At 38.8% G+C, this 25,893-nt stretch overlaps 1 protein-coding gene across 2 annotated transcripts in view; it reads right to left on the bottom strand.

Annotated features, from left to right (window-relative positions):
* Positions 1 to 12,639: 12,639 nt before the first annotated feature.
* KPNB1 (karyopherin subunit beta 1) overlaps positions 12,640 to 25,893 on the bottom strand; it is a 43,596-nt gene continuing 30,342 nt past the window's right edge. The window contains exons 16-22 of one of the 2 annotated variants that reach the window (XM_063300756.1): positions 25,468 to 25,550; positions 19,764 to 19,871; positions 18,996 to 19,139; positions 18,765 to 18,870; positions 17,359 to 17,473; positions 14,439 to 14,635; positions 12,640 to 14,077 (exon numbers count right to left, since the gene is read on the bottom strand). In XM_063300756.1, coding sequence (XP_063156826.1) covers positions 14,470 to 14,635; positions 17,359 to 17,473; positions 18,765 to 18,870; positions 18,996 to 19,139; positions 19,764 to 19,871; positions 25,468 to 25,550 — 722 coding nt within the window. In that variant the 3' untranslated portion in view covers positions 12,640 to 14,077; positions 14,439 to 14,469. The remainder of the gene's footprint in view (positions 14,078 to 14,438; positions 14,636 to 17,358; positions 17,474 to 18,764; positions 18,871 to 18,995; positions 19,140 to 19,763; positions 19,872 to 25,467; positions 25,551 to 25,893) is intronic. The other variant, XM_063300757.1, reaches the window with a different exon arrangement.

Below are 25,893 nucleotides of genomic sequence, written 5' to 3'. Positions count from 1 at the left end.
TGTCATGCCTCCTCCCCACCCCATCTGGAATATTGAACCCCATTATTCCCTACCCTGGGTGTTTTTCTTTTGGGATCAGCTCCCCCCCCACCCCCGTTTCTCCCTTCCCGAAAGCTAGAAGGCTGAAGCCCTCCTCATCTAATGTTTACGCTGACTATCCCTGGTGATGGTCCCTCTGGCTAGATCACTTCTTGCCCCCTCCTCAGTTTCATGCTAACCCTTCAACTTTGCTTTCCATTTAATATCAGGCTGTTTCTCCTAACAAAACTCCCGCCTTCCACCCCTTCCTTTTCCAGAAGGGCATATGTGATGTTCTACCCCCTTCCCCTTTTGATCCCTTTGCTGCCTTCTCCATTCTTCCTCATCTAAATTAATATTGTGTTTTTTTCTCCCCCCAATTTGTAATTGCATACCTGTTCTCCAAGAGACTGTGGGCTGTTCCCTGTTAATTGTTTTCCTGATCTGATTTCCAATCTCTTCTTCTACCCTAGTGTTTCTCAAACTTGGCAAGTTTAAGATGTGTGGACTTCAACTCCCAGAATTCCCCAGGCAGTTATGGAAGTTGAAGTCCACACATCTTAAAGTTGCCAAGTTTGAGAAACACTGATATTTCACAGGCTTGTTGTTAGGATAGTAGGAAGAACTTTGTATGCCACTTTGAACCATTTGGTAAACCATAACAAAATAAGAAATTTAAAAAAAATGTTTCTGGGTTTACATACACGCCATGATTTTTACAACTATGGTATATTGAATAGTTCATAACCAGCTGGATTCCCACAGCATGGTAAATAAAAAACCAAGCTATCTTAGGGCATCAAACCCAGTCCTTATTTACGCTGGGAATAATCACACAATGATTTTTTGGAGGGCTGCTGCCTGTTATGTGATCATGGACTGGGTCAGATGGGGCACTGTCTTGACAGTATAAGGAGGTTTCAGGAAATCAGTCTAGGAAAGAAAGGAAACTAGACGTTTATTTAATTTATCTAGCTCACAGGGTCACTGTAGTCCATCTGTCCAGTCTTTAACCAGTGCTCATGGGCTGGCCATTAAGCATGAATCTCCATCTTCTACGCAGACTTGTTCCCTTGAATGACCATCTAATGACTATCTAATTCTCCCATAAGTATAATCTCCTGGAACATTGCAGGATGACATGCCAAGCAATCCAGTCCAGGTTTTGTAGAATTTCTAAATCAATTTTCAATAATATTTCTACAAGAGACATGGGATACTGAGCCTTTGCAACTCAAATTTCTATCTTACCTTGCCTAATCTGGTGCTAGATGTGAGACTTCCCATAATCCCTAGTCAACGGGGCCAGAGATCATGCTGGCTAGGAATTAGGGGATGTAAAATGGCAACGTCGGTGGTGCTGCCAGGACAGGCCTCAGATTGAAATCCTGAGGTCAAGATAATTCCCCAAATGACTAAATAAAACAGTAGGAATACATCTGGACAGTAGCACCTCAACCAGCTAAGAGATACACACACACACACACACACACACACAGGCTTCCCTTGCTTTTTGTTTTTTTGTTTTTTAAATTTAATTTATTTATATGGCTGCCCATCTCAAATGCATGACTCTGGGCAGCTCACAGTATTCAGATAAGAATAAAAAATGCATGCATACAGAAAAATAACACACAGCAGCGGAGAAAAATTACGAACAGCCATTAGCACAATGCCACATACCTGGAGTTCCAGGCTTAAGCACAGAACCAGGTCTTCAAGGCCTTCAAATGGCCAGCAGGGTTGGGCCAATCTGATGTCCAGAGGGAAGATGTTCCAGAGGGTGGGAGCCACAGCAGAAAAGGCTCTCCTTCTGGGCCCTGCCAGCTGGCACTTCTTAGCTGATGGTACCTGGAGTATGCCCCTCCTGCCTAATCTGCTCAAATATAGAGGTTGAGTCTGTTTCACACATCCTTCAAAAGTGCCCACTGTACACGCACTGGCAATCAGAGCAAATACACCCACTCTTTACTTGGATAGACTCCACTCATGATGGGGAAATTGGGGTATTAAATGACCAATGGCCAGGTGTTTCGAAAGCAGTAACAGAATTTTTATTCAGAGCCTTCGCTTATAGAAATGGTTTGGTCCCTTCTATGAAATGTTAACTTCATAGAGTTTCTTCCTTTTATATATGTATGTACTGTATATAGTCATTTACACATGTATGAATGGTGTGCTATATTTTTTTTAATTCTGTGACTTGGTCTTGGACTGTAAATACATAAAATAAAAAATATCTGGAAGACAGATACAGTACATTTAGTTACAGTCAGGAAATGTCTTTTTGTCTGCATTAGACATGAAATCAGTTTCTCACTCCATTTTGGAAGCAGGCCTCTAAGGTGGTTTCTCCCCCGCAGGCTCCAATTCCTCTGGAGTGAAGGGTAAGAAGCATCCTTGCACTGTTTCCTTCCCCAAGAAGGCCGGTCATGTAGACACTTTTCATATTCATATCTTCTTCTAAGAAGGCAAGAAGTTACAGTTCCTTCTCTATGATCCAGTGTAGTGTTTATGGGCTTTACCAGATATGGTTTTTTTCCCCCCCAGCCTTATTATCTGTCCAAGCGCCAAGATCTCACACACCCTTCCATTTTGCTTCAGCAAAACTTTTAACAACTGGAGTTTTTCAGTGCCATCTTTATTCCTAGCTTGTCATGACCACTCTGGTATTGGCCAAATTATGTGATTCCTTGTACCTAACAAGGCCACATAAAAACCTGTCCCTCAGCATAGACTAAAATAAAAGAAAGTGGAATGCCATTATTAAAGCTTCGTGTTAAGTAGTAACAATAATTCACACCTCAAATGCCCAATGGGTTGATTAATCATTACAATATTAATTTTCAAAGTAATTGAAATGCATTCAAGACCCACTCTTTTAGAAATACAGTATGCACACACTACCACTTTGGGAATAATACTTTGTATTGTTTTCTAATAAAATGGTAACGTATATATTAAAAACAAGCACGGTAGAACTATAATTTAAAAGATTCAAGGCAGCATTGAAAGGTACTCAGTTGCCAGTCCTAGTACTGTAAATACATTTTTGCTGAGCACCAAATAATTTTCATGGGACTGGATAAACAGAATTTCAGAACTGGTATGCCATGCAGAAGCAGAATTCCCCCTTTTCTCCTCTAGCAACAAAAGCACAATCCTGAACCATGGATAGCTGAATTAATCCAATTGTCTGAGTTCACGCTGCATACTGAACCTTCAAGTAATTGTACTGGTTGAGCCACAAACTAGCCAACCACAGTGGTGAAGTTAGTTTAGCATGCTGTGGAAATCCAGAAAAATATCGGGAATGGCAATGCAAGCACAGCTATGGTGTCAGAAGATAGCACTGAAATTTGATCAAGCCTCTAATAGAAATCCCAAGTGGTTGCTGCAGAAAGAGAAGCAGGGCAGCAGTAAGGCTCATCAGCTCAGGGAAGATGCCAGATTCAATGGGATCATCTCTTCACCTTCTTTAGCAGCCATTCCATCAGCTCAGCTGAAGGACATTTGGCAGCTCCCTTTCGTAGAGGTCTCCATTTTAAGATGATAGTTTTATGTACGGATCTGCATACGACTTGAGGAATCCTGGGATCTGCTTGAAATGCTAGACAGTTTAGGGGGTCATACAAAGGGAAAATCATCCAACACTCCAGGAATTGCTCTGAAGGAACACTCTGGGATTAAGCCTTCCAAAGAACAAGCTCTTTCAAGAAATCCTTGGTGATGGCTGTAACATCAGTAAGTTAGTGGGGCAAGCCAACTGCAGAGGGGTTGGCTGAGTTTCATGACCCACAGGAGGCCACACCAAAGAGCTTGGGGGGAGCCCAGCATGCAGCCCCAAGACCCCAATTACATACCCTTACTTGCAGAAGAGATACCTGACTCTGATTTTCCTTGTCTTCCTCAGTCCTTTTTTATGCCATGGCGAATAAGCCAGAAACCTTCTGGTACTTTGCTTTTTAATATTTGGTAGGTGCTTCATCTTTATTTTATAAATGCCAGTATTCAAAGAGCTGATAACAGTCATAACAGCCATTTTATCACAAGAGGTCATCAGTGAAGAACTGGACATATTCTATGTAGACAATATATACAAATGCATGGGCACCTACAGGCTCAAATGGATATAATTTTAGAACTTTCATCCTAATATTCACATTTCAGGATTTTGAAACGCAAGGGCTTTTTCACAGTTCTGAGACTGTGTCAAAGAGGCAGTTAATCCAGAAACCTGCAGTAAATATATTGTGACCTTAATGCAGTAGATTTCAGTTACTGAAAACCAGATCTTAACACCAGATCTATTTTTCAACACCAGCAATTAGCCTTAAAACAACATGCAAATGAGGAAGCAGGAATGCTTCTGAGTATATCCTCCCATCAAGCAACTGTGACTTTCTGGGTTTTGCAAGTAGACTGGCTTTCAAGGCCAAATAATTTACTATTTTCAGATAGACTTACACCTTTCACATTGAAGGATACACTGTTTAGTCATGACAACTGGATCTATTCAGCAGAACTGCACTAAAAAACCCCGGATAGGATCAAGGAGGCAAGGAAGATCTGAAAAATTGCGCAGAATTGCAGCAAAACATTTTACACACATCCATCATTGTGTTTAGAATAACTGCAAAATACTTGTTTATAACACATAGCCACAATAAATCATGTTGCATAGCTGCACAGAGTTAACGGTGTATTAAAAATGTATTTGATTTATGAACTATCTCTTAGTAATGTTTATAACAAGCCTGCAAAAAACCCCCCCTAATATCTTTATACTGCAGAAAACAAAATGCAACTGGGAGAGAAAATAACTTCTCTAAAACTAACCAATGAATTCATGACTCAGCTGACTAAGCTCAGCTCAATACATACTGTAGTTCATATTCATAACTACTGTTTTACAACTTTTGCAGGTGTAGATTAAGAATTCTGCAACACAGAATTGTTGGATGATGTAAAGACGAATACCGAGCAGCAATTTGTTCACCCTTGAGCCGAAAGGCAGCATGAGTTATACCAGCACCTTACCACCAATCCTCTGTAATCAGAATGCAGTGGAGATTACTTATACAAAAGGGTTGTATATAACAAATCATTAGAGGTGGTTCATGCAAGCAAACCAAGCTTTCTGTTACAGGAACACCCAGAAACAAAAGATTAACAATCTTGAATTGCAAAGAAAATTGATTTCTACTTTACAAAATAGCAATCAATTGGAATCCAAGAACGAGCAACACACACATTTGGTTCACAAGTCACATAAACTGTATTTTGATAAACATTAATAGCCAAGTTCACCCATAAAGCTAACCAGTAAGTATGATTTACAAGCCAAACTGACTGAGCTCACACAACATGCTATGTGAAAACCAAACCAACCACACTACTTCACGCTTATTGTAATGTATGAGCCCAGGCACAGAGCCACATTGCCTAAGATCCTATCTCTAGCCTGCATCTTCATATTCCCACATTAGATGAGAAAGCAGAGTAAAGGTTAAAAGGTAGATGTCCTAAAGGAGGAAGGCGTTTTAGAGAAAAACAAACCACTAACAATTTGAAACCTGGCATACTAGCTATGATGAAGTTTGAACTTGCAGAAATCTGGATCTTTTTGCCTTTTGTCAAAGGGAAGCAGGCATAGCCGGTTACCAAGCAGCAAAAAGAGGATGCAGATATGTCCTTTGTTTGCATGTACTGATTTGTAAATATATATGCAAATTTAGCCTGTAATTTAAACATATAGATTTTCTGAATTGGCTCAGTGTTATATAGTAAGTACTGCACTCAGATGAAATGTAAATTCAAAATGTGAACGTCAACATAGTGGAAGGGAAAGGCTGTTGTGATTCAGTCCAGGAGGTAGCTCAGTCTTTAGAAGCTGTTGCCAACCAATATTGGACGGGGTATTTCTTCGGACAACAGATGCCTTCAAAGAGAGGACTGCTCTTCTCTAAATACTCATAGGACCCACCCTATTTTACATTGCATTTGCAATAAATAAATACCTTCTCACCCCTATGGGTGGTACGTGTCTTCTTTACCCTCAGGTCCTCTACCAGAGGCCTGGGAGTTTGAGGGTTCTGTGCAGTAACTTAGCTGTTCCTAGCATTGCACTTTTCTGCACTGCACTCTTCTGGACAGAGAGCTCTGATGTTGTTCCTGGGATCTATTGGAGCCACTCTCCCAGCTTGGGAGTAACAACTTCATATATATAAACTCCCTTGCTCACAGAGAGGACTACAGAGGTTGGAAGGAGAAAGACGACAAAAAGGCAGGCATTATTTTCAGTGTCCTTTTCTTTTCTTGTTTGCTGTAGAATATTTTGAAGTACAAACTGAGACTTGCCATCAGCTCTGGTGCTAGCATGGATGGATAGAGGAAGGATGGATGGATTGCTGGATGGAGAATTAAATATACATATTCAGGCTCCCTTTCCCACCATATCCTTCGAGCCTGCCTAGCTTTATTATGTGAGAATAGACAAGTGACTCAAAAGCAAAACGTAACATTTGAAGTTAGAAAGAAATGAACCACCACTTATCAACAGATTAGAAATGGACATGGTTAGAGATGTGTCCATTTCTGAGATAGCAGAGCAGTGCCTAACCCAGCATGCTGGCTGGGGAATTCTGAGAGTTTAAGTCCACACATCTTAAAGTTGCCAAGGTTGAGAAACACTGGTCTAACTTATCCTCCCTGCTTTGGCCCTTTTCTGTGTGCAAGAAATATTTTATATGAAGTTCCACTCAAGCATATAGATTTCCAGCTGTTGAGGATAAGATTTTTCTTTTCCTTCTTTTTAATCTATTAATCATTTTGAAAAGAAAAAAAAGAGCAAATAAGCAAGCAAAAATAGAAAAGAAAAAAAAAGTTAATACAGAAATATAGTATCAGTAAGTGGACAAAGGAATTACTGAGATTGTACAGTTAGTGCTCAGTATAATGTTGATGAGAAATTAACCATAACATTATTTTAACTTGAGAAAAGATTTGACTCTGAAAGTTAAAACAAAAAAAAGAAAACTAAAAATATTATATTAGCTTCTAACTTCCTCTGACTGATGTATAATATTTATAGACATTTAAATTTTTGTATGTTTCTGATTTCAATTCTTTAGTCCATTCTTTTCTCCTTAAAAAACATACTCTCTAAATACTATTTGCCTTGCTGCATAATATATAGTATGTATGGAAGCCATTCCTGCTTAAATTTGGTTAAATGTCTGTTGTGAATATATGCTATTAATGTTGCTGTTAGATTTTTGTTTCAATTACTGCCTTGGACCACCATACATTTGGAGATGTCATAAACAGATTTAGCTCCACGTCTACTTTTCCTTATCATCAGTGGAAGACAGGAAGCTCCGACAGACAATAAGGCCATGCCCATTTTTTCTGGGCTTGAAATCTAACAGTTAAGGAAATTAAGGCTAAAGCTAGAAAATAACCCAGTGCCTTGCACAAAGCTGAGACCAAATTCACATAATGCATTAAGCGCATCCTATTAGAGCTTAGCGTAATATAGGAATCCAGTCTCACATACCTTGTTCCTGTGACCTAGGAAGAACAGGAGGGTTTTTCTCTCTCTTTTTTGGTTTCCATCCCATGTCTAGTTAGTATTTTGAAGGCAATTTGGGATACGATATCATTGTATGGATAGAGATTCAAGAATTTCAAGGGGAGAAATGGGTATGCTTGCATTGCAGAGACTGAGGGTGTTAACCACAGTGTGAATGTGCCCGTACAAACCTGTTTATCCAGTGAGACTAAATTGTCCTTAGTCTTTCTGATGTTTCTGTGATTAAACTGGCACAATCCGTGTCAGTATTCAGATGAATAAAATCTGAATTTTGTTTCTGCCAATGGTAGTCAGATGGCCTCTTGATGTTGGGACAGCCTGATACCTTTTGGCATGTTTTGGTTGGTGTCTCCTCTCCTGGAGTCCTGGGCACTTTCCTTTTCTGTCATTTTTTTTTCTCTCTCCAGCGTGGCACAGTTGTCAGCTGCTGTTCTATGAATAGATACCAACAGCTCATCAGCGCTCTAAAAATCTGGGTATTGAGAAAGCTAGCCCTCCTGCTTTACAACACTTAGTCTTCCAGCTTGTGTTGATGGCAGGCTTAATGCTCTTTCAGAACTTGAGTTTTAAATTACAAAAAATTATGTCATTGAAAATGGGCTATTTTACCTCTGCATTTTGCTAGTATAATTTGGAGATCCTCTGAAGGCTACAAAATAAGAGTGGGGAAGGCTGCCTATTATCTATACTTTTCTGCTGGAGGCTGTTCTGTAGAGCTTTAAAAAGTCCCGCATATAATCATGTCATTACTATTAACTGGTCATCATCCAGTTGTACAAACCAACTCCCAGAATTATCACCAGTGGCCATGTTGATTACAGAATTCTGAGAATTTAAGATCTGAAGAGGATCCTGGTTAGAGAAAGCTGAGCTTGAAATCAAGATGGGTAGGACCAAGATGAAAGTTAGTAGAGCAGGTTGTAGAATCTCAGTTTGATTGGCTTTTGGACCCAATACTGCTTCAGTCTGTAAAAAATACTGGTTAGTTGTCCATCTTTATGATAGTGCTATTAATTCAAAATAAGACATTCTAACACAAAACAAACACAGTATGCAGAGCGAGTTTTATTTTTGTCAGGTCTCAAATTAGCAATGGGAGTCTGATGCTTTTAAGAGTTTGAGCGATGCACTACTTTATTATATTGACCAGTCAGTCACATTAAAGCTTTGGCAATTGCCCAAAGCATAAAAAATGGCTTTGAGGACTTATGGACTGAAGTGGATATGCATGCCTCTAACAGTGCACTCTGGAGTGCCAAACATGCACACATATTTAGATATATTAAATATTTTGGAACGGTGGCTGGGTTCACGTATCATTCTAAACTGCTTTGGCTTTGGTTGAGTATGACATATGGACCCAGCCATCACTCTAAGTAATGATTTATGGTTTAATGTCATGAACAATTCAGGCTATGGCTTCAACACTACCCATGGTTTAACATGCTATGTGATAGTGATACAGTGATGTCGCACTCCTGGATGGATATTGCCAAAACTCTAGCTGGAAATAATGGTGGATACTTTGCACTATAGAGTTCAAGACCCAAGACTCTTACAGAGCAATCATATGTCTGGAACTAGTTCTAATTTCAAACTGGGTCCCAATTTAATCATAGCTCAAACACACTTTGTAAGAATCCTGTTTTCAGTGGGTTTATTCACAAGAATGAGTCACTTCATTTGAAAGGAACAATGGAAGTATTTTTAAAAAATATATTCACAGGATAAGCCTTAACAAATAGAAATTCTTTTGTAATCTCAGCGACCACCCCTTTCAAAGAAACTGGTATTTAAACACCTTCCCTCACCACTTTCACTCCCTACTAGGCTAAAGCAGGCCTCCCCAATCTGGTCATGCCTATTGCCCATACAATGCTTAAAATGCTCACATTAACTACATGCTTTATACTAATTCCTGCAGTCATATTGGTGCCAGGTCTGTGCAAATTCCCAAAGGGCTTTTAACAAAAGGTTGAACAAGCCACTCTTTCAAAGCTGCTTCATAAAGCAACATGCCTCCCTCCCACTTCTAAAACCAAAGCAATCATGTTTTGATTTGCTCACTCCTGAGGCCTTCTCCAGCAGTTCTAAGAACTCTGGGGGGAGATGGGCAGTGGCAAAATTTGATGAATAAATTTGATGAATAAATAAAAGTGGAATTCGCTTCTTCAGATGGCACTGAAAGCCAGAAAAAGTGAAGCAAAGCAAATGGATCATTACGGGGTCTGTGGCACAAAATCCTGTAATCAAAGCAAATCGTGGCAACCTCACCATAGTATCTATATGCATTCCTATAATCTTCAAAATGCACCATAATAATGGGGAATGAATTGGACATTTTACAAGAAGCAGAATGCACAGGAATAAAAGTTCATAAAGTTGCAAAGAAGTTGAAAGGAATTAATGTCACAAAATGACTGCAGGCTACCAAGAGGTAACAGACACAATGAGTAAATTGTTGAACACGAATTCCAGATTTTCTAAAAGAACATTGAAGAAAGTTGATCCATGCAGTGCTATACAGTTGAAGTGCTATGATGGTACAACAGATTGTACAATCTGGCAAATAGGATGGATTTTTTTCCTTAATGCTCCTTTAGGTTGAAAATGTATTAATATAAACAAGGAAGCTTTCTCCCCAGTTAGTTTTAAAATGTACAGGATATTTTTAACATAAGAAACAAATTAGTAATTTAATTCCATAAATTAATTTCATCTGTAAACTGATTAGCTGTGGGCGGGGGAGGAAGTTGAAGTTGAGATTGCAACTACAGTAGACATTCTGGAGGAGCCTGGTGAGGGCTACTGTGGCACAGTGGTTTGTGTCAAGATCTTCAACATTAGTACTGGGAAGTTTTAGATGCTACCCCTAAAGATTATTCCAAGACAATCTGCAAACCAATTCAAAAGACTGGATCCAGAACAGTCACACTGAGACAAAATACTACCTGCAGTTGAAGGAAAAAAAAGTATTACTAGCATGCTGGGGGTTAGAAGACACCAAACTCCATGTTACATTTCCATCCAGGATATAGAGGGTTTCAGTCCATTTAATTTATACATTGGGTTTGCAAATCTTCCCTGCCAAGCTATGTAGCCTTGTGACTTTAAAATATAGTTTAGGTACTTGTGATACTTTTGACTGTTTTTATTGAATGCCACTTTGAAAACTTGCTGAGAAAAGAATTTATGTTCCAGGTGGCCACAAATTACAGGACAGAGAGGCTAAATTTAAATACCTCCGAAGCATAGTTTTTCTCTCTCTCATTCCAAGGTCCTTAGCTAAATGGCAACACATCTGGAAATTCACATCTTTAAAGGTCTCTGACAATATACATGAATTTGAAATAAAGCAGGCATATGGCTATGCCTCACAGATGTTGAGACAGAGTCAACATGTGACTTATGAGTCAAACCCCCAAGGAGCCCAACATGTAATTTCAAAGCACCTGACAGACCATAATTCAGAGTTAACTGGCTTCAGAATTTGGAGGACATGCAAAATCCCCTCCAAGATTACCTGAAATGCATACCTATTTCACTAGGAACAAGTAAATTCAGGCTAAAGGCCACACTTCAGAAAGTGAGAGCAAAACATTAACATTTGAAATTATATACAAGTAATATTTCTCTGTATACTTAATCCAGTGTTTCTCAACCTGGCAACTTTAAGATGTGTGGGCTTTTAACTCCCAGAATTCCCTAGCCAGCACGCTGGCTAGGGAATTCTGGGAGTTAAAAGCCCACACATCTTAAAGTTACTAAGGTTGAGAAACACTGATTTAATCATTTTCCCCTTCCACTGTCTCAAAAAATTGCAATTTGCAATTTTATAGGAGCATCCCCCTGGTTCCAAGGGCTTCAGACTTTCTACCCAAGCTGCATTCTCTTATTTACAGGTAAGTTACATAGTAAGGTCCACAAATGGCATGCTCCAAAATACATTCTATTAATTCTAAAGCCTTAGAGATGCCATGCATCTTCCCATCAAACATAGGAACAATTTACCTTTTAAGCATACTAGTTTGATGTGATAACTAAAATACAGAATGTATGAAACTGTAATCGCACTCATTAATCAGGATTCCTCTTGAAGCAGGTCCAGGGTGCTCTCCCCTTTCCCCAAACACACAGCGAATAAACACAGGTTGATGCACATCAAAGCTCAGGTAAAAAATTAAAAACAAGTTTGCTTCAGCACCAGTCTTCACCATTTTCAGAATTAGGCATTGAATGGTAAGAGGAAAAAAAAAGTAAGACACAAGTTTTTGGTTTCCACTACTAACTCAGTGTACTTTATTTGCCTGCAGCCTACAGCTGAATAGCCAACACTGGACAGAGTTCAGTAGCACTGAGGAATGATCAGATCTTCCCTTCACGCACCCCTTTCCCCAGTTCAGGAATGGCTTTCGTTTTGTGGGCATCTTTCAAAGAAAACCCTATCCCAAAGGAAAAAAGGCATTAAGAAAAAGGTGGACCCAGGTTCATAAAAGCCCATCTTTCAGACTCATGCTGGAACTTCCTGCTTAGCCACCTGGTTTTGTCTTTTGTTTTTGTTTTGTACACTGGTTCAAGGAATCGGCACTTGGGGCTACAATTCTGAACCTGGCACTGAAAGGCACACATCAGATACCCTGTATAAGAAACTGGCATGCTTGCTTTCCAATGAGGATGGGTAACCAAAGAGAATCCCAAGATGAGCCTGAGAAAGTACAGAGACAGAAAAGGGAGGTGAGGGTTTTTTTTTATTTTTGTTTAATGCTTCTTGAAAGGATTAGATTCCCTATTTTACAAGGCAAGCATGAAAAGCACCCATCTTTTAAAAGCCCCTAAGCATCAATAGCTGCATAGTTAGAAGCTGGTGTGTCTCATTCCCTCTGCTTTTAGGAATCCTTAATATCTAGAAAACAGTTGTCTCTGCCCATCTGCTATAATGCAACAGAAGAATTTTTAAATATATGAAACTATAGTTTTTTTTAAACAGATATAGTATAGATCATAGCATACAGCTGCCCAATTGCTTTAAAAAAAAAGGATTTCCTGTTTACTGGAAAGAATAATAGAAAAAATAGTAGTACTGGGGGGAATGTTTGACACCATTTTATTAATCTTCAACTGCAGTGGAAAAATATAACCTTTTACAAGTGCCATCCTGTGTAAGCTCGTCAGTATATATATATATATATTTATATAAATTTTTCCTTTTTTGAAGTGCAGCAAGACTAACACCATATCAGAACCAAATAAAGAGAACGAATAGGCCAAGCAGTTTCCAAATTGTACTTTTATCTTTTTTTTTTTTTTTTGCTTTGTTTGAACATTGAATTTCAACCTCATTTTTGCAATCCAAAATATTTCCTGAAAGGTTTTCTTGTTTGTTTAGACTTTTTAAAAATTCTTTGGCACAATTGTGTGTGGTTCGGGCTACTTTGTTCACACCGAAAGGGGCTTTGTCCCTTTTGGTTGTTTTTATTGTCACCAATTCAAAGCAAAGTTGTGTTTTATTTCAAAGCCTCACATCCCATTTGGAAAAACTGGATCCTAATCTCTCCACTAACACGTGAGAGTCTTCTGGACACCCTACCCGCCTCCCACCCCACCCCACCCCGCCCCGGGTTTCTACATTCACAGTTGAACAAAATTCAGGAAGGAAAGGCGCTTTTTAATGAAACAAGATTGTGAAAAAAGTGTCACGACGGGAGCTTTGAACATCCCACCTGCGATTCCCTAAAGAAGCCCTACACGGGGCAACTTATCTTCCCCCCTCCCCCCTTCAAATCTCTTACTTTTCTGCTACTTCAAGTAGACTGAACTTGTTAGTTTATGAAATGCAACTGCTAATCTCTTCAGTGTTTCTTTTGGGAAAGATTAACTGCAATTGAGAATGTAGATACTGCCTCATTCACACACACTCACTCTTGAAAGAAAATCCTTCACCCTTCCCATTTTTCTCATGCACTGACAGCGTTGTGCGGCCAAAAACTCCCCTCCCTCCCAAAAAAGGTGACTGAGGTGGGCTGGGGACCCCACCTTCTCCTCTCTAGCAACGAAAGCCAGACCTTATTATATGAGTACTCAAATTGAACCTGAAGCTAGCTTTTCTCTCTCCCAGACTAATTAATCTTCCTCTTCACTGGCCAAAAGACACAGAGTAAGTCCTTGTCCCTTGTCAGAAGAGACTGCACTGAAGTATAGAACTCAATCATTTTCTACTTCCTGGAGGCAAGCGATGACAAGGTTTTGTTGCTACGCAAGTCAGTGATTAGCTCCATTAACAGCGGTTCTGCCATTTGCCGTGGCTGGATTTTCACCGTGGTGTGTTTAAGCCTCTCACTCACTCATCCTCTCATTCCCAAACACTCAGCATCCGTGCACACTCCTCACTTCGGGTTGGGTTTTTTTTCCTCAATAGTTTGGAGAATTCCAGTGGGGGTCTCAGGTGTCATCCCAATGGTAACAGATCTGTAAGTGAAGGAAAATAAGGAGACACTGCAGTGTAATATAAAAAGAGACACCTGCAATTTCTTCAGTAGCAATAAGACTGTTTCATTACTGCAGCAGTTTTTTTTAAAACACATCCCTATTAGAAAACGTTTCCACTTCAGTTTGTCATATCCCACTGTGTAAGATTTCTTACATTTTTTAAAGCAGGTCTTGGAAAAACAAGAAGGAATTTTTTAATAGGAGCACACTGAAGGCAAAGCCATGGGGAGGACAATCCAAATGCTACTTCCTACCTCATTTTAAAGCTTACAGAATTAACATGTCTGGCCTTACATTAGTTCTCTGAACTTCTAATGCAAACTGCATAGGAACAACTCACTGTTTTAAGGAACAAAAAAGTAGGAGCCTTCTCACCAAGCTTGATTCTTCAGTTTTCTCAACTCTTTAGTGGCCCAGGTGGCAAGGGTTTTTGTTTTGTTCGTCTTTGATCGCCTTCCTTCAGTTAGCAGTTCATGTATCATGGGCCTAGCTTCTACCAACTTGAGGACGTCTTTCCCAAATGCCGTGCACAAATCCCTGTGAAAAGGAAAGAATATAAAGAGAAATCTCCCCAATGATTACTATCAGTAGCTCAGAGTTTCTTGTTTCTTAGAAAGTATACAAACAAAAGCCGATTCAATTGGTCTTGTTGTGTTTTTAGAGTCTTCCAGTTTGGATTTCAACACAGAAGTTCTTGATTTAGTTCTTTTACAGATCTAGGATCAAGTCCTCTGCCTACATAGGATCTTTTCTTGAAGAAAAGATGTCAAAGGAAAAGCCCTCATAAACATGCTTCTGTAGAGTAAGGGTGCTCCTGCTGCAATTCTACATGAGGTCATCCAGTGGCACAGGATGAGCTATCATCAACATTTTGATGATACACAGCTCTTCCTCTCTGCCCCGAGCCCACCACGTAATGCCACCCGATTATGTGAGGGACTGCCTGTCTCCTGTAACATCTGTCCAGCCAATCTGATGCTGCAGAGTTGGTGCACCCCAGGTTCCTTCGCTTAAACAATGTCATCTATTGGGACCCTGGAAGCATGCCTTCTCTGTAGCAGTGCCTGCCCTCTGCAACAAGGTTCCCCTGAGATCTGGATGGCATCCACTTTGCTGTTGCTCTTCCTCAGCAAGGAAGAGTGAGACCCCTCACTTCACTGCACTTGCCATATTTTATATTTATATTTTTTATTGATTTGATTGCAATTTCTTTGATTGTTGTGAGCTGCCCAGCAGTATACAGTGTATATTACCCAATGTACAGTTGGGTAGTATACAAGTATAATATATTATTATTGTTGTTGTTGTTATCGTTAGCATTATCAGCATCTTGAAGCTGTGGGTGTCTGGATGAGGAATAACAAGTTTCAGCTCATCCCTGGCAAAACTGAGTAGTTATGGGTTTTAAGCCCCCTGGATCCAGTGCTTTTCCAACTTTGGTTCTGGATGGGGTGCAGTATCCTGAAGAGAATCAGTGCACAATTTGGGAGTCCTCCTGGATTTGTAGCTCCTGCTTGAAGAGCAGGTAGCAGCTGTAGCCAGGAGGGCTTTAGCACAACTTCATTTTTTACACTAGTTATGCCTCTTCTTGGACTGGGAGGCATTGCTCAGTCACTCCTGCTTTAGTCACCTCCTAAGTGGATTACTGCAATGCACTCTACATGTGACTGCCCTTGAAGACCATCTGGAAGTTGCAACTGGTCCAGAATGCAGCAGTTTATGTCCATTTTCCTCCTCTGCTCTACCAGTGTAATGGTATGTGGGAATGACCTTGAAAGACTGGGCAAAGAGACACTGCCAAGGGAACAGTCAGATAAGAGACAGCATACCCCGCAGCTGGATAGCAGGCAGGGCAAGAGTCTCAGTGGGCGGGGCAAGAGGCTCAGAAGAGACCCTCCCTAGTTTCTCGGGCTGTAAAGGAGATGGGGAGAAAAATGTACTTTCAGACTTGCAGGATTCTATCAATGTAGCTTTACAATAAAGTAGAATTAGCTCATCTGGCCATGTTTCCTATCTGGTTTGCTCTGCAAGGCCAACAGCCAGCTATATTGGCTCCCAGTGTATTGAATTCCTGGGCGGAATTCAAGATTCTGGTTATCACCTTGTGGCATGGGGGTTCTTTGAGGGGTTATGTCTCCCTGGTTGTCTATACCCACCACTAGGTTCAACCGGAGGAGCTCACTCTGGGTTCCCTCAGTTAAACAATATAATCTAATGGGACCGAGGAAGCAGGCCTTTTCGGTCATAGCACCTGAACTCTGAACAACTTCACTCCCCCGAGATTAGAGTGGCTCCAACCCTGCCAGCCTTTTGCAAAGCACTGAAAATCTGGATGTGCCCCAGAGCATAAGAGTGGGAAGTTGGGCAACTAGGGAATTGGCTTTGTTTTGCTTATTGTTTTGGATTTATTCTCAACATCCATGGTAGGTTCTATGTTTCGCTGATATTGCTTTCATTGTTTTAATATGCTGTGAGCCACTCAGAGTTGCATCTGTGATGTGCGCAGCCACATGGTCCTCAGTTAACAATCACTCATTCAGTGACTGTTTGAACTTATGATGGTGCTGAGTAAGTGCTACTTATGACTGGTCCTTGAAGTTCTGGCTGTCACAGCACCCCTGCAGTCACGTGATTGCAAACTGGGTGCTCAGCCCCTGGTCTGGATTTCTAACCATTGCTGCATCCCATGGTCACATGATTGTGATTTGCGACCTTCCCTGCCAGCTTCCCACAAGCAAAGTCAATGGGGAAGCCAGCAGGAAGTTCAAAGTTGCAGTCACAACAACCCGTGGTGATTCGCTTAACAATGGTAACTAGGGACTGCCAGAACTGCTGTTACTAAGTGGTGCAGTCACGTGATGCCTCGCTTTACAAGTGCATTGCTTAGCTACAGAAATTCTGGGCCCAGTTACCATCGTTAAGCAAGGACAAACAGAGTAACAGAATAGTGTGATGGACATTCAGTGGGTTATTCATATTGCACAACTTCTAAATATTTAATAGTGGGCCAATGTAAAACAGTTTTGGAAATTTTATGAGGTTAAAAACAAGCTGTTGGTAAAGTTTCTCATTTTGTCTTTATAGGAGGCAAGACTGAGGTTCACTCTGGAACTTTTAAGCTACCCTTGTGTCCAAGCACAAAGTAAGTCTTCAGCATTTACCCTATCAATCTTGTCTTTATAGGAGGCAAGACTGAGGTTCACTCTGGAACTTTTAAGCTACCCTTGTGTCCAAGCACAAAGTAAGTCTTCAGCATTTACCCTATCAGTCCTGCTGCACAGGCTACGACTCCATCACTATGATCTTCATCTGCAGCAATATGGTCAATGAAAGACAAGATGAATTCTACTCTAGGCTGCACCAGCATCACATCCGCTGAAAAAGAAGCATAATTTAGTTTTATAGGCTTACATTATGGGTTTTTTTCTTTCCTATCAACATCAACAATTCTGGAAGGTTTACCTTAGCACTCTGTTCAGTGATAGACCTCATTTGTATCAGAGGCAACCTACAAAGATTGTATTTCTTTTCCTCTGGCATTGCCTTTACACCTTCACAAAAATGTTCATAAGAGAAGTTAGAGAAATTTATGGATTGAAAAGGGGCTGGTCCAAAGCAGTCCAATTTCGTATCTAAATTTTTCAGAAGGCTTTTAGTGCTCATACAAAAACTGATACATGCCTCTACACAAGAAACAGTGGTGTTTGAGAGAGAAGGGAAATATAGCTTTGTGACTGACAACTCAAGCTTCTAATCACACTGAATGGTTTCACTAGGGCTTATTAATTATAGTGCACTGGAACAGAAGGGATTCATGAATTTGTGGGACTATAGGAATAAAGCATTGGACGTCTGCTTAGAAAACACAGTCCTTCTGCCTCTGCCACTATCTATTTCACATTCATCATTCCTTAACCTATGGCAATGCAGTCGAGTTTAGTGCCAGTTGACAGTTGAGGAAAATAACCCTTTAATCTTCTTTTAATTTGACACATATACTAAGCTTCTAAAACTATCCTCCTAAGATTGTGTACTGTGTGCTATTTTAATACAAATTGAAAGGGAAAAAAACCCCACAGAAGTTAAATCTCCCCAAGTCTGAAAACTCTTGTTCACCCCCCAAATACCTCACTGATTATTCAGAAAATCTGCTGGTTTCTTAGACAGGGCTGGGTACACATCAGCCTATTCCTAAAATATATACTTAAACAGGAAACAACATTACAACTGTTCAGGCTGGACTCAGGAAGAGAGGCTCTAAATGGAAACCTAAACTGAAAGTAGCATATGTGCATGTATATGTTTCATTTTAAGTTTGGAAAGGGTTGTGGGTTGTTGTTTTTTTTGTAAAAATAAGGATGCAAACAAAAGCCATCTGGTAACTTGGCCAGGACTGTAAAAACAGGCCATTTAAGTTAACTCCACCACTGACAACCAAAAATACCCTAAAACCAAATACAAGGAGCAATAAATAGGAACAATAAAGAATATAATCACATACTCTAAGGCTATATGACCCCCAATCTAAAATCAAGGCAAATCAAGAGGCTTGCACTGATAATTTCCCATCCTTATTAACAGGATGGGTTCAGCAACAGAGACTGAACCTCATGCACAAAGATTCATATTTATGGTACTTGAGAAAATGAAAAAGAAAGGGACTTACGATGTACATTCTCTTGATCACCTTTCAGACCCTGAATGATGCCGGTGTATGCTTCCAGGCAGGTCTCTCGCAGTTCATTCAGGTAGTCTACCATGTCATAATCAGACTAAGACCAAACATAAAAAGGAATTAGCTTGGGATTACTGTACTAGCATGACATACATATACATACCTACATACACACACACACACACACATAAATAAAACATGGGAACCCAAAAGACTGTTTACCTTGTCAACTTGGGCTTGAGAAGCCTGCTGTAGAGTATTCAGTACAACTTCTAGGTATTTTTTAAATTCCCCTCCAATTGCAAGAGCAATGTCTCCAAATACTGAGAGAATTTGTGGTTTAACTGACCGGTGCACATTTTCATTCTGTAAAGACAAACTGTTATTGTATTCACAGCATGATTTAGCTTTTAGAAATAACATTGTTAAGTTGGATACTTAAATTCTATACGACATTGTGCCCAAGGTGCTCAAGACTTTTCCCATTTTATATTAACCAATTTGAAAAGCATTTTAGTTCTCAACATATTTCTCACTCGTTCAATGGGCCTCAATCCGGGACTGTACCCCAAGTCTCAACAATCCAGTGTTACCCATTATACTACTACCACCAGATTTGCTGCTCACTAAAGATTAGCCAACTTAATCCATTTGGTGAGCAACAGATGAAAATACGTTAAAAAAATAGGTGTCACATGGAGGTATTAACTGGCATTGCAGATTACTTTTCCATATTTATAATTTTAGCGAGTACATAATAGTTTCATTAAAAGGTCTTAATGGAATTTATGACATTTTCATAATTTTCATAATTTCATACAGAAATTAGAAGTGTATCTTCTATTCATCCTGCTTGCTTCCTTTTCCCTTTGGTCAGAAACAGGCCATAATATCAAATCAATGTTTACACTCTGCTAGGTTTTTTTAGGTTTCTTTCATGATAGATGTGGAATTTTCCCTCTTTTGTTTTTAGACCATCAATTTACTCACCCCCAAATTTTCTAAAAGCAGCTGCATAACCTCATCACAAAATGGCAGAATGTTGGACTGCAAAGCCCGGCATAAGTCACCCACGAGGCCCACTGCAGCCAAACAGACCTGTGAAAACAAATATACCCACCACTTTCATGAGTCACCTTTTACCCACCTCAAGCACCAATCATTATTTCCTTGTCCTATTACAATACTAAATAAAGCCCCCAAGACAGGCAGTTCCTTAATTGTGGCAGCATGCTTCAAAAACAGCGTTTTTTTTTTGATGGAGCTCTTTATTTTTTGTTAGGTTGATAAATGTTATTTCTTTTAGAGTTAGAAAGGGTAGAACCTGGACTCTCCAAAAGTTGCTGGACTACAGATTCCATCAGCCAAGGCAGTATGGGCCACAGTCTGAAAGATGAGAATTAAAAATCCAGCCCACATTGGAAAGTCCACAAATTCCTCATTCCTAAGCTAGAACAATGGTTTTCTTCTTTTCTTTTCATCTCAAATACTTTCTTTTTACTAAAGCATTTAACAAAATTTTTAGAAAGTTACACTAGAATAAAGATACAACAAGATATAACAAAATAAAGAAAATACAACTAATAAGGCATGAGTAAAAAGCTTTATGGAGAAACTTTTAAGTGATACATTCTCCCCTTCTCTTCCATTTGTTTCCCCAACCACTAACCACAACCTATTATTTGTACTTTACACTGATCCTTGAAGATTACTGCTAGTTAATGACTTCTGCTTAAGTAATTTCATCTGTTATTTTTAATTTGTCTTATAGCTCTTTTCCTGGAAACAGTATTCCAAATCTTTAAATTTGCCTTGCTGTGTGATGTATAAGGGAGCCATTACTTATACTGATACTAAATTTGGTTAGACTTCTATTATGGATATATGCTGTCAGTTTGCCATTTCTGCGTATTCTCCAATTTTGGTCTTCCAATCACTGGCAAAGTTTCTCTTTTCCAACTTTGTGCCAAATTTTATACCAATGTTCTCTTAAATTGCAACTTGAAGTAAATTTTTATTGATTTTTTCCCATATCTCTTCCCATTGTTGTACTGTAATTACTACTTTGAAGTTCTGCATCCACTTTAGCATATTTTTTAAACTGTCATTATTTCAATATCAACTCATATATACGTCCTAATAGGTAAATCTTGATTTTGTATCAGTGTTTCAAATTCGGTCATCCTTCTCAAGATCCCTCTTTCTTTCCTGAGATAACGTTTTATTCTTCCAGCAATTTGTTAATACTCCAAACTTGGTAAATTCCTACCTTCACTGAGGAGTTCTTGCTATATCTTTAGACTAATTTTCTGAGTCTGGATGTACCATATTGCCATTTGTGATTAAATCTTTCTTGATGTATCTGTCCCTGAAATAAAAGGCTTTGAAGTGAATGGTGAAGTCACTGGACTTAATCTTGCTTTTAGAAGATTCCATTTTTTTTTTAAACAAACTTTGTCTTACATTTGAAATATGTCCTTTCAAATTCTTTTCTTCTTTTGTTTCTTTATACCACAAATCCATCAGCTAATACAGCTCTTTCTATGATTGATATTCTGCTGTTCTGGGATTTTACACATTCTGTTTTCCATGATAAGACAGCTTACAGAATAATACAATTTAAGATTAGGAAAGTCTGCCTCTTCTGAGTCTTGCAGAATTTTGAACATTACTCTTGGTTTTCTCCCACTGCATATAAATCTGTTAATTATTCTTTGTCAATCCTGCAAGCTTTTGTCTTAGATTAGAATTGATGCTATTTGGAATAAGAAGTTCATCTTGAGTAGTATATTGATTTTTACTGTCCTGATAAGACCTAGCCAAGAAAGTTTTAGGCTTCTCCACCTATCAAGCTCGCTTTCTTTCTTTCTGTAATTTATTACAATTGTTCTGAAATATGCCTTTGTTGTACCCTGTCAAATAGAGTCCCAAATATTTCACTGCTTGTTTATTTATTTTCCGTTATCTCACAACCAGATGCTTTTGGCACAAAGTCATCTTCTTCTGGGGTTAAATATGTTATCATCTTTGCTCTGTTTTCATTAATCTTCTATCCAGAGAATTCACTAAAGTCTTTAGAGCTCTTATACAGCTTATAGAGCTCTGTGGTTGAATAATAGTTAATACTACATTGTCTGCATAACATTTCACCTTGTATGCCTCTCCCTGAATTTTGATCCCAAATATTGGTCTTTCCGAATCTTGTCTGCCAAAACTTCAAAAGCAAATAATGATAGATAAAGTAGGCACCTTTGTCTTGTACCTTTATTTATTGGAAAACTCATGGAGAGTGTTCCATTTGCTATAATCTGTTTGCCATCGATATATACTCTCCACCCAAATTTTAAATTCCTTTAGTGGATTCGTTCTGTTTAAAAATGTTTATAAGAAAAGGTACTCCAAGTTTATCAAAAGCCTTTTCTGCATCTAGGAATATTACTGCCGCCTTCCCAATCTGTTTTTTAAATTAATTCTTTGATCTCTTGAATTGTTATAGGTTTGTTTAATGTTAATCTATGTTGTTCAGTAAATACTTTAAATGTGAGTCTCCAGTGTATGTTCAAGCCTTCTTTGTCAATACTGTGCTTGGAATATAATTTCTTAAAGAATTCTGCAAGTTCTGTGATTTCTGATCTCTTGTATAACAATTTATTCCCATTCTTTCTGATTTGTTGCAAACCTTGTTAAGAATTCCCTTCAGGTAAGCTTTATTTGTCTCCCATATGGTTGTCTCTGACATCCCTGGAGTCATTTTTTTTTTAAAGTAATTCTTTTTTGCATTTGTGTAATATGCCTTTTAGAAGTAACAGCTTGTCATTCATTCTCCATTTAGAAGGACTGCGATCCATGTATGACATTGGGAGAATCCTTACTTGAGAGATGACTTAAGAGCTTTAGAGACCCGACACATGTCAGTTCTTGAATACGTTTGATGTTTTGCTGAAAAAAATATATAGCCTCTTGCTTCAGGATTTTGTATTTAATCTGTTTTTAAGTTTGACATGTTTGTGGGTTGGCTTGCACACTCTTTGCTATATTCATAATTGCAGTTTTTAGTTCCGCTTTTATTTCCTCCATTTTATTTAGTATGCTCTCTTGTGACTGTTGGAAATTTTCATTTAATACTGCCCTTTGTGATGTTGATTTCTTTAACAGATGGTTAAGTATGTCTGAGTGATTTATTCTTCCCCATCTCTCTTCTTCCTCTCTCTTGACATCAGGGCGTTTCTCCCTTTTTTTAAAAGTTGTGAAAATCCTTTCCATACATAATCTTCTCTTATTGTACTGCTGTAACCAAACAATTTATTTTATTCTATTTATTCTAAACAATGGGTAGTCAATAAGATGGCCACCACTTCTAACAATTTCTCCCACATTGTGTTTTTTTTTTCACTTGCTTAACCCCCTTAAGCTCTCTTTTCTTTAGCCCTCTTAAAATCTTTCTATAACCAATTAGCAAAGAAACCACTCAGGACACACTTCCTTTCTCCCGTTCAGCCACCCCCTCAGGTTCTACAAAATTATATAAATTGAGTTCACTGTTAAACTATGTCCTTTGGTGCCATTTAGCAGGCTGTGTTTTGTTTGACCCATAGCTTTTTGTTAACCATTAAATGCAGAGCTATAAGTAGTGGGGGGGAAGACAACTGTTTGTAGCCAGAAAGAAAGAAATTCTTTCATTTATTGTTAGTAGCAATGCCTTTCCCAAAACTGTTAACGTTAAACTGCTGAAATACTACACAACTAGATTCATAATATATTACAAATTACATTGCTATTTTATTTGACGTTTCCAAGGGCTGCATTCTAAATGAGATGAGGCTGGGTCAAAAACGGGTACAGTTGCTTCACAGTTTCTTCACTGTATCTTTTCTGTGAGACCAGAGGAAACTTAAATTTGTGAAAACTTTGGTAAAAATCAGGAGAAGAAAAATAATTCTAAAAAAAATTAAAAAGGACCCACTGCACAGAAACACTTTTTTTAAAAAATACGCCTTCACATTTCTAAGGGAACTTACATCCCCTGTCCTTTGGTTTTGTTTTCTGTGTGTGTATGTGTGTGCATGCATGCCTTTGAGTCAAGTGTTGACTCCTGGTGACTGCCTGGACAAGTCCCTGCAGTTTTCTTGGCAAAATTCTGGAAGTGGTTTATCGTTGCCTGCTTCCTAGGGCTGAGAGAGAGTGACTGCCTTTGTCACCCAGCTGGCTTTGTGCCTAAGGTGGGACTAGAACAGATTCCCCGTTTCTAGCCTAGTGCCTTAACCACTGGACCAAACTGGCTCTCTTGTTCTTTGCTTTAGTCTCCAATAAAATAAAACTTCACAGCTAATGTAAAGGATCTGATCCTGATTGGGATCATGAAGCCCAAAAGTAAACGTCCTATAAATTGTAGAATCAATCCTAAATAAAGGATAATATCCTTTATTCTAATAAATTATATAGACTCCTATGTACAATTTGCTCTTTTTCTGAATTGGATGAGGAAGCAGATGCTCTTTTCCCATAGTAGTAACATATTAAAACTGGGGGAGGTCCCAGCGGCAATTTTTTTATGGACTAAAACTTGCCTGCAGTTCATTGATCCCTGCACCTAAGAAAAAATATTTAGTTTTTTATTTTTCAAATGTACTACACCTACTTCCTTTTAAAAGCTCAGCCCCAGATTCACCCACATTCCTAGGATTTGATATGCCATCCCCACGTCCATTCAGTTATTTGCAGAGGGGTCCTGCCATCTTCCATGCACAGTACTGCATTTTAATTCAGTTTTAGATCACTGCTGCAAAGCTTTTAATCTGTCATCGAGGCCCAGGCATTATCTGCTTCTACACCAAATTTTTTGGATGGGCAGTAAGAGGTGACTGCAGGGAGTGTTTGCCAGGTAACCTGAGCAGTATCAGGCTTAGTGTGGTGGAAATCTTTATGCTTGCTGCCACTCCTGGGACTGCAAGCAACGTTACTGCTTATGTGTAAATTGCTTTCAAAATTTCTTGTGGAAAAACAATGCTGAATATAAGCAATTGTTCTAAACTATTTTTATTAAAATGTATTATTTTTATTCTACACACTGTAAAACATATTTACAAGGATGGAAAGGCATGGATGATTTATACTGCAGTCTTTTATTACATGGAAGACATTTAGTCTTTACTGATATCAGAACCACAATTAAACTTTTGTCCTCCTTACCCCACCACCAAGAACTCTGCATCTTTCTAACCTGGGTTTATCATTTTTTAAACAAGTGAATTCTGTAATCATAATCTAGGCCTCCAGAATGTTGCCAAACTGCATATGATGGGCAGGATAATTCTGTTACAATCAATGAGAATACCTAATTAAAGAATGCAAGAGAAAAAGAGATAAAAACGTTTCAGCTGTTTACAGCCTCAGGATTCAGTTGTGAGGTTATAGGTTAAAAGAATACTTTTGTTCTCATTAGTCTATGTTTTGACAACTTCCCTATCTTCACTGCTTCTGAAGTAAAATTACTGCTAGTCTTGAAAACACTACAAGAATGAAAGAACAATACCATAATTCTCTCCAATCCCAGCAGTATTAGATAAAACTAAATACCACCTAATCTCAAACTTCTAATCAAACCATGAAGCTCATATCATAATCCATACATGAATATTGAATACAGACAAAAACTAATCCCAACTACTTTCTGAGACAAGGAAGAGGGCCTTACCTGATATTCAGCATAATTTTTTAAACCAATACTCAGGAAAGGTTTGAAGGCATCCATGTACTTGAGAAACTCTCCTCCTAACACTGAGCAAAATAAAAGGTTAAAAAACAGATATGAGATATCTAAAATTAAGAAGCTAATAGCTATAGCCTAGATAGGTATGTAACTCTCAAAACCCTAGGGATGCAAATTCCCCCATCCATTCCTTCTCTTGGTTACCCTATGACCCCCACTGATTGTTTATTTATTTATTTATCTATCTATCAAATTTGTCACCGCCCATCTCCAGGGACTCTGGGCGGTTTATAATACAGAATAAATATACAATAAAATTTGAATAAATATACAATAAAATTCTAATAAAATCCCATTAAAACTAAAACAATTTCTTAACCACCCCAGCTCATAAAATCCAGAATGGCTATG

Source organism: Candoia aspera, chromosome 4 (assembly GCF_035149785.1).
Source record: "Candoia aspera isolate rCanAsp1 chromosome 4, rCanAsp1.hap2, whole genome shotgun sequence".
In the NCBI taxonomy this organism is placed as follows: Eukaryota; Metazoa; Chordata; class Lepidosauria; order Squamata; family Boidae; genus Candoia; species Candoia aspera.
The sequence above is the reverse complement of the archived record's forward strand: the minus strand, read 5'-3'. Positions and strand labels throughout refer to the sequence as shown.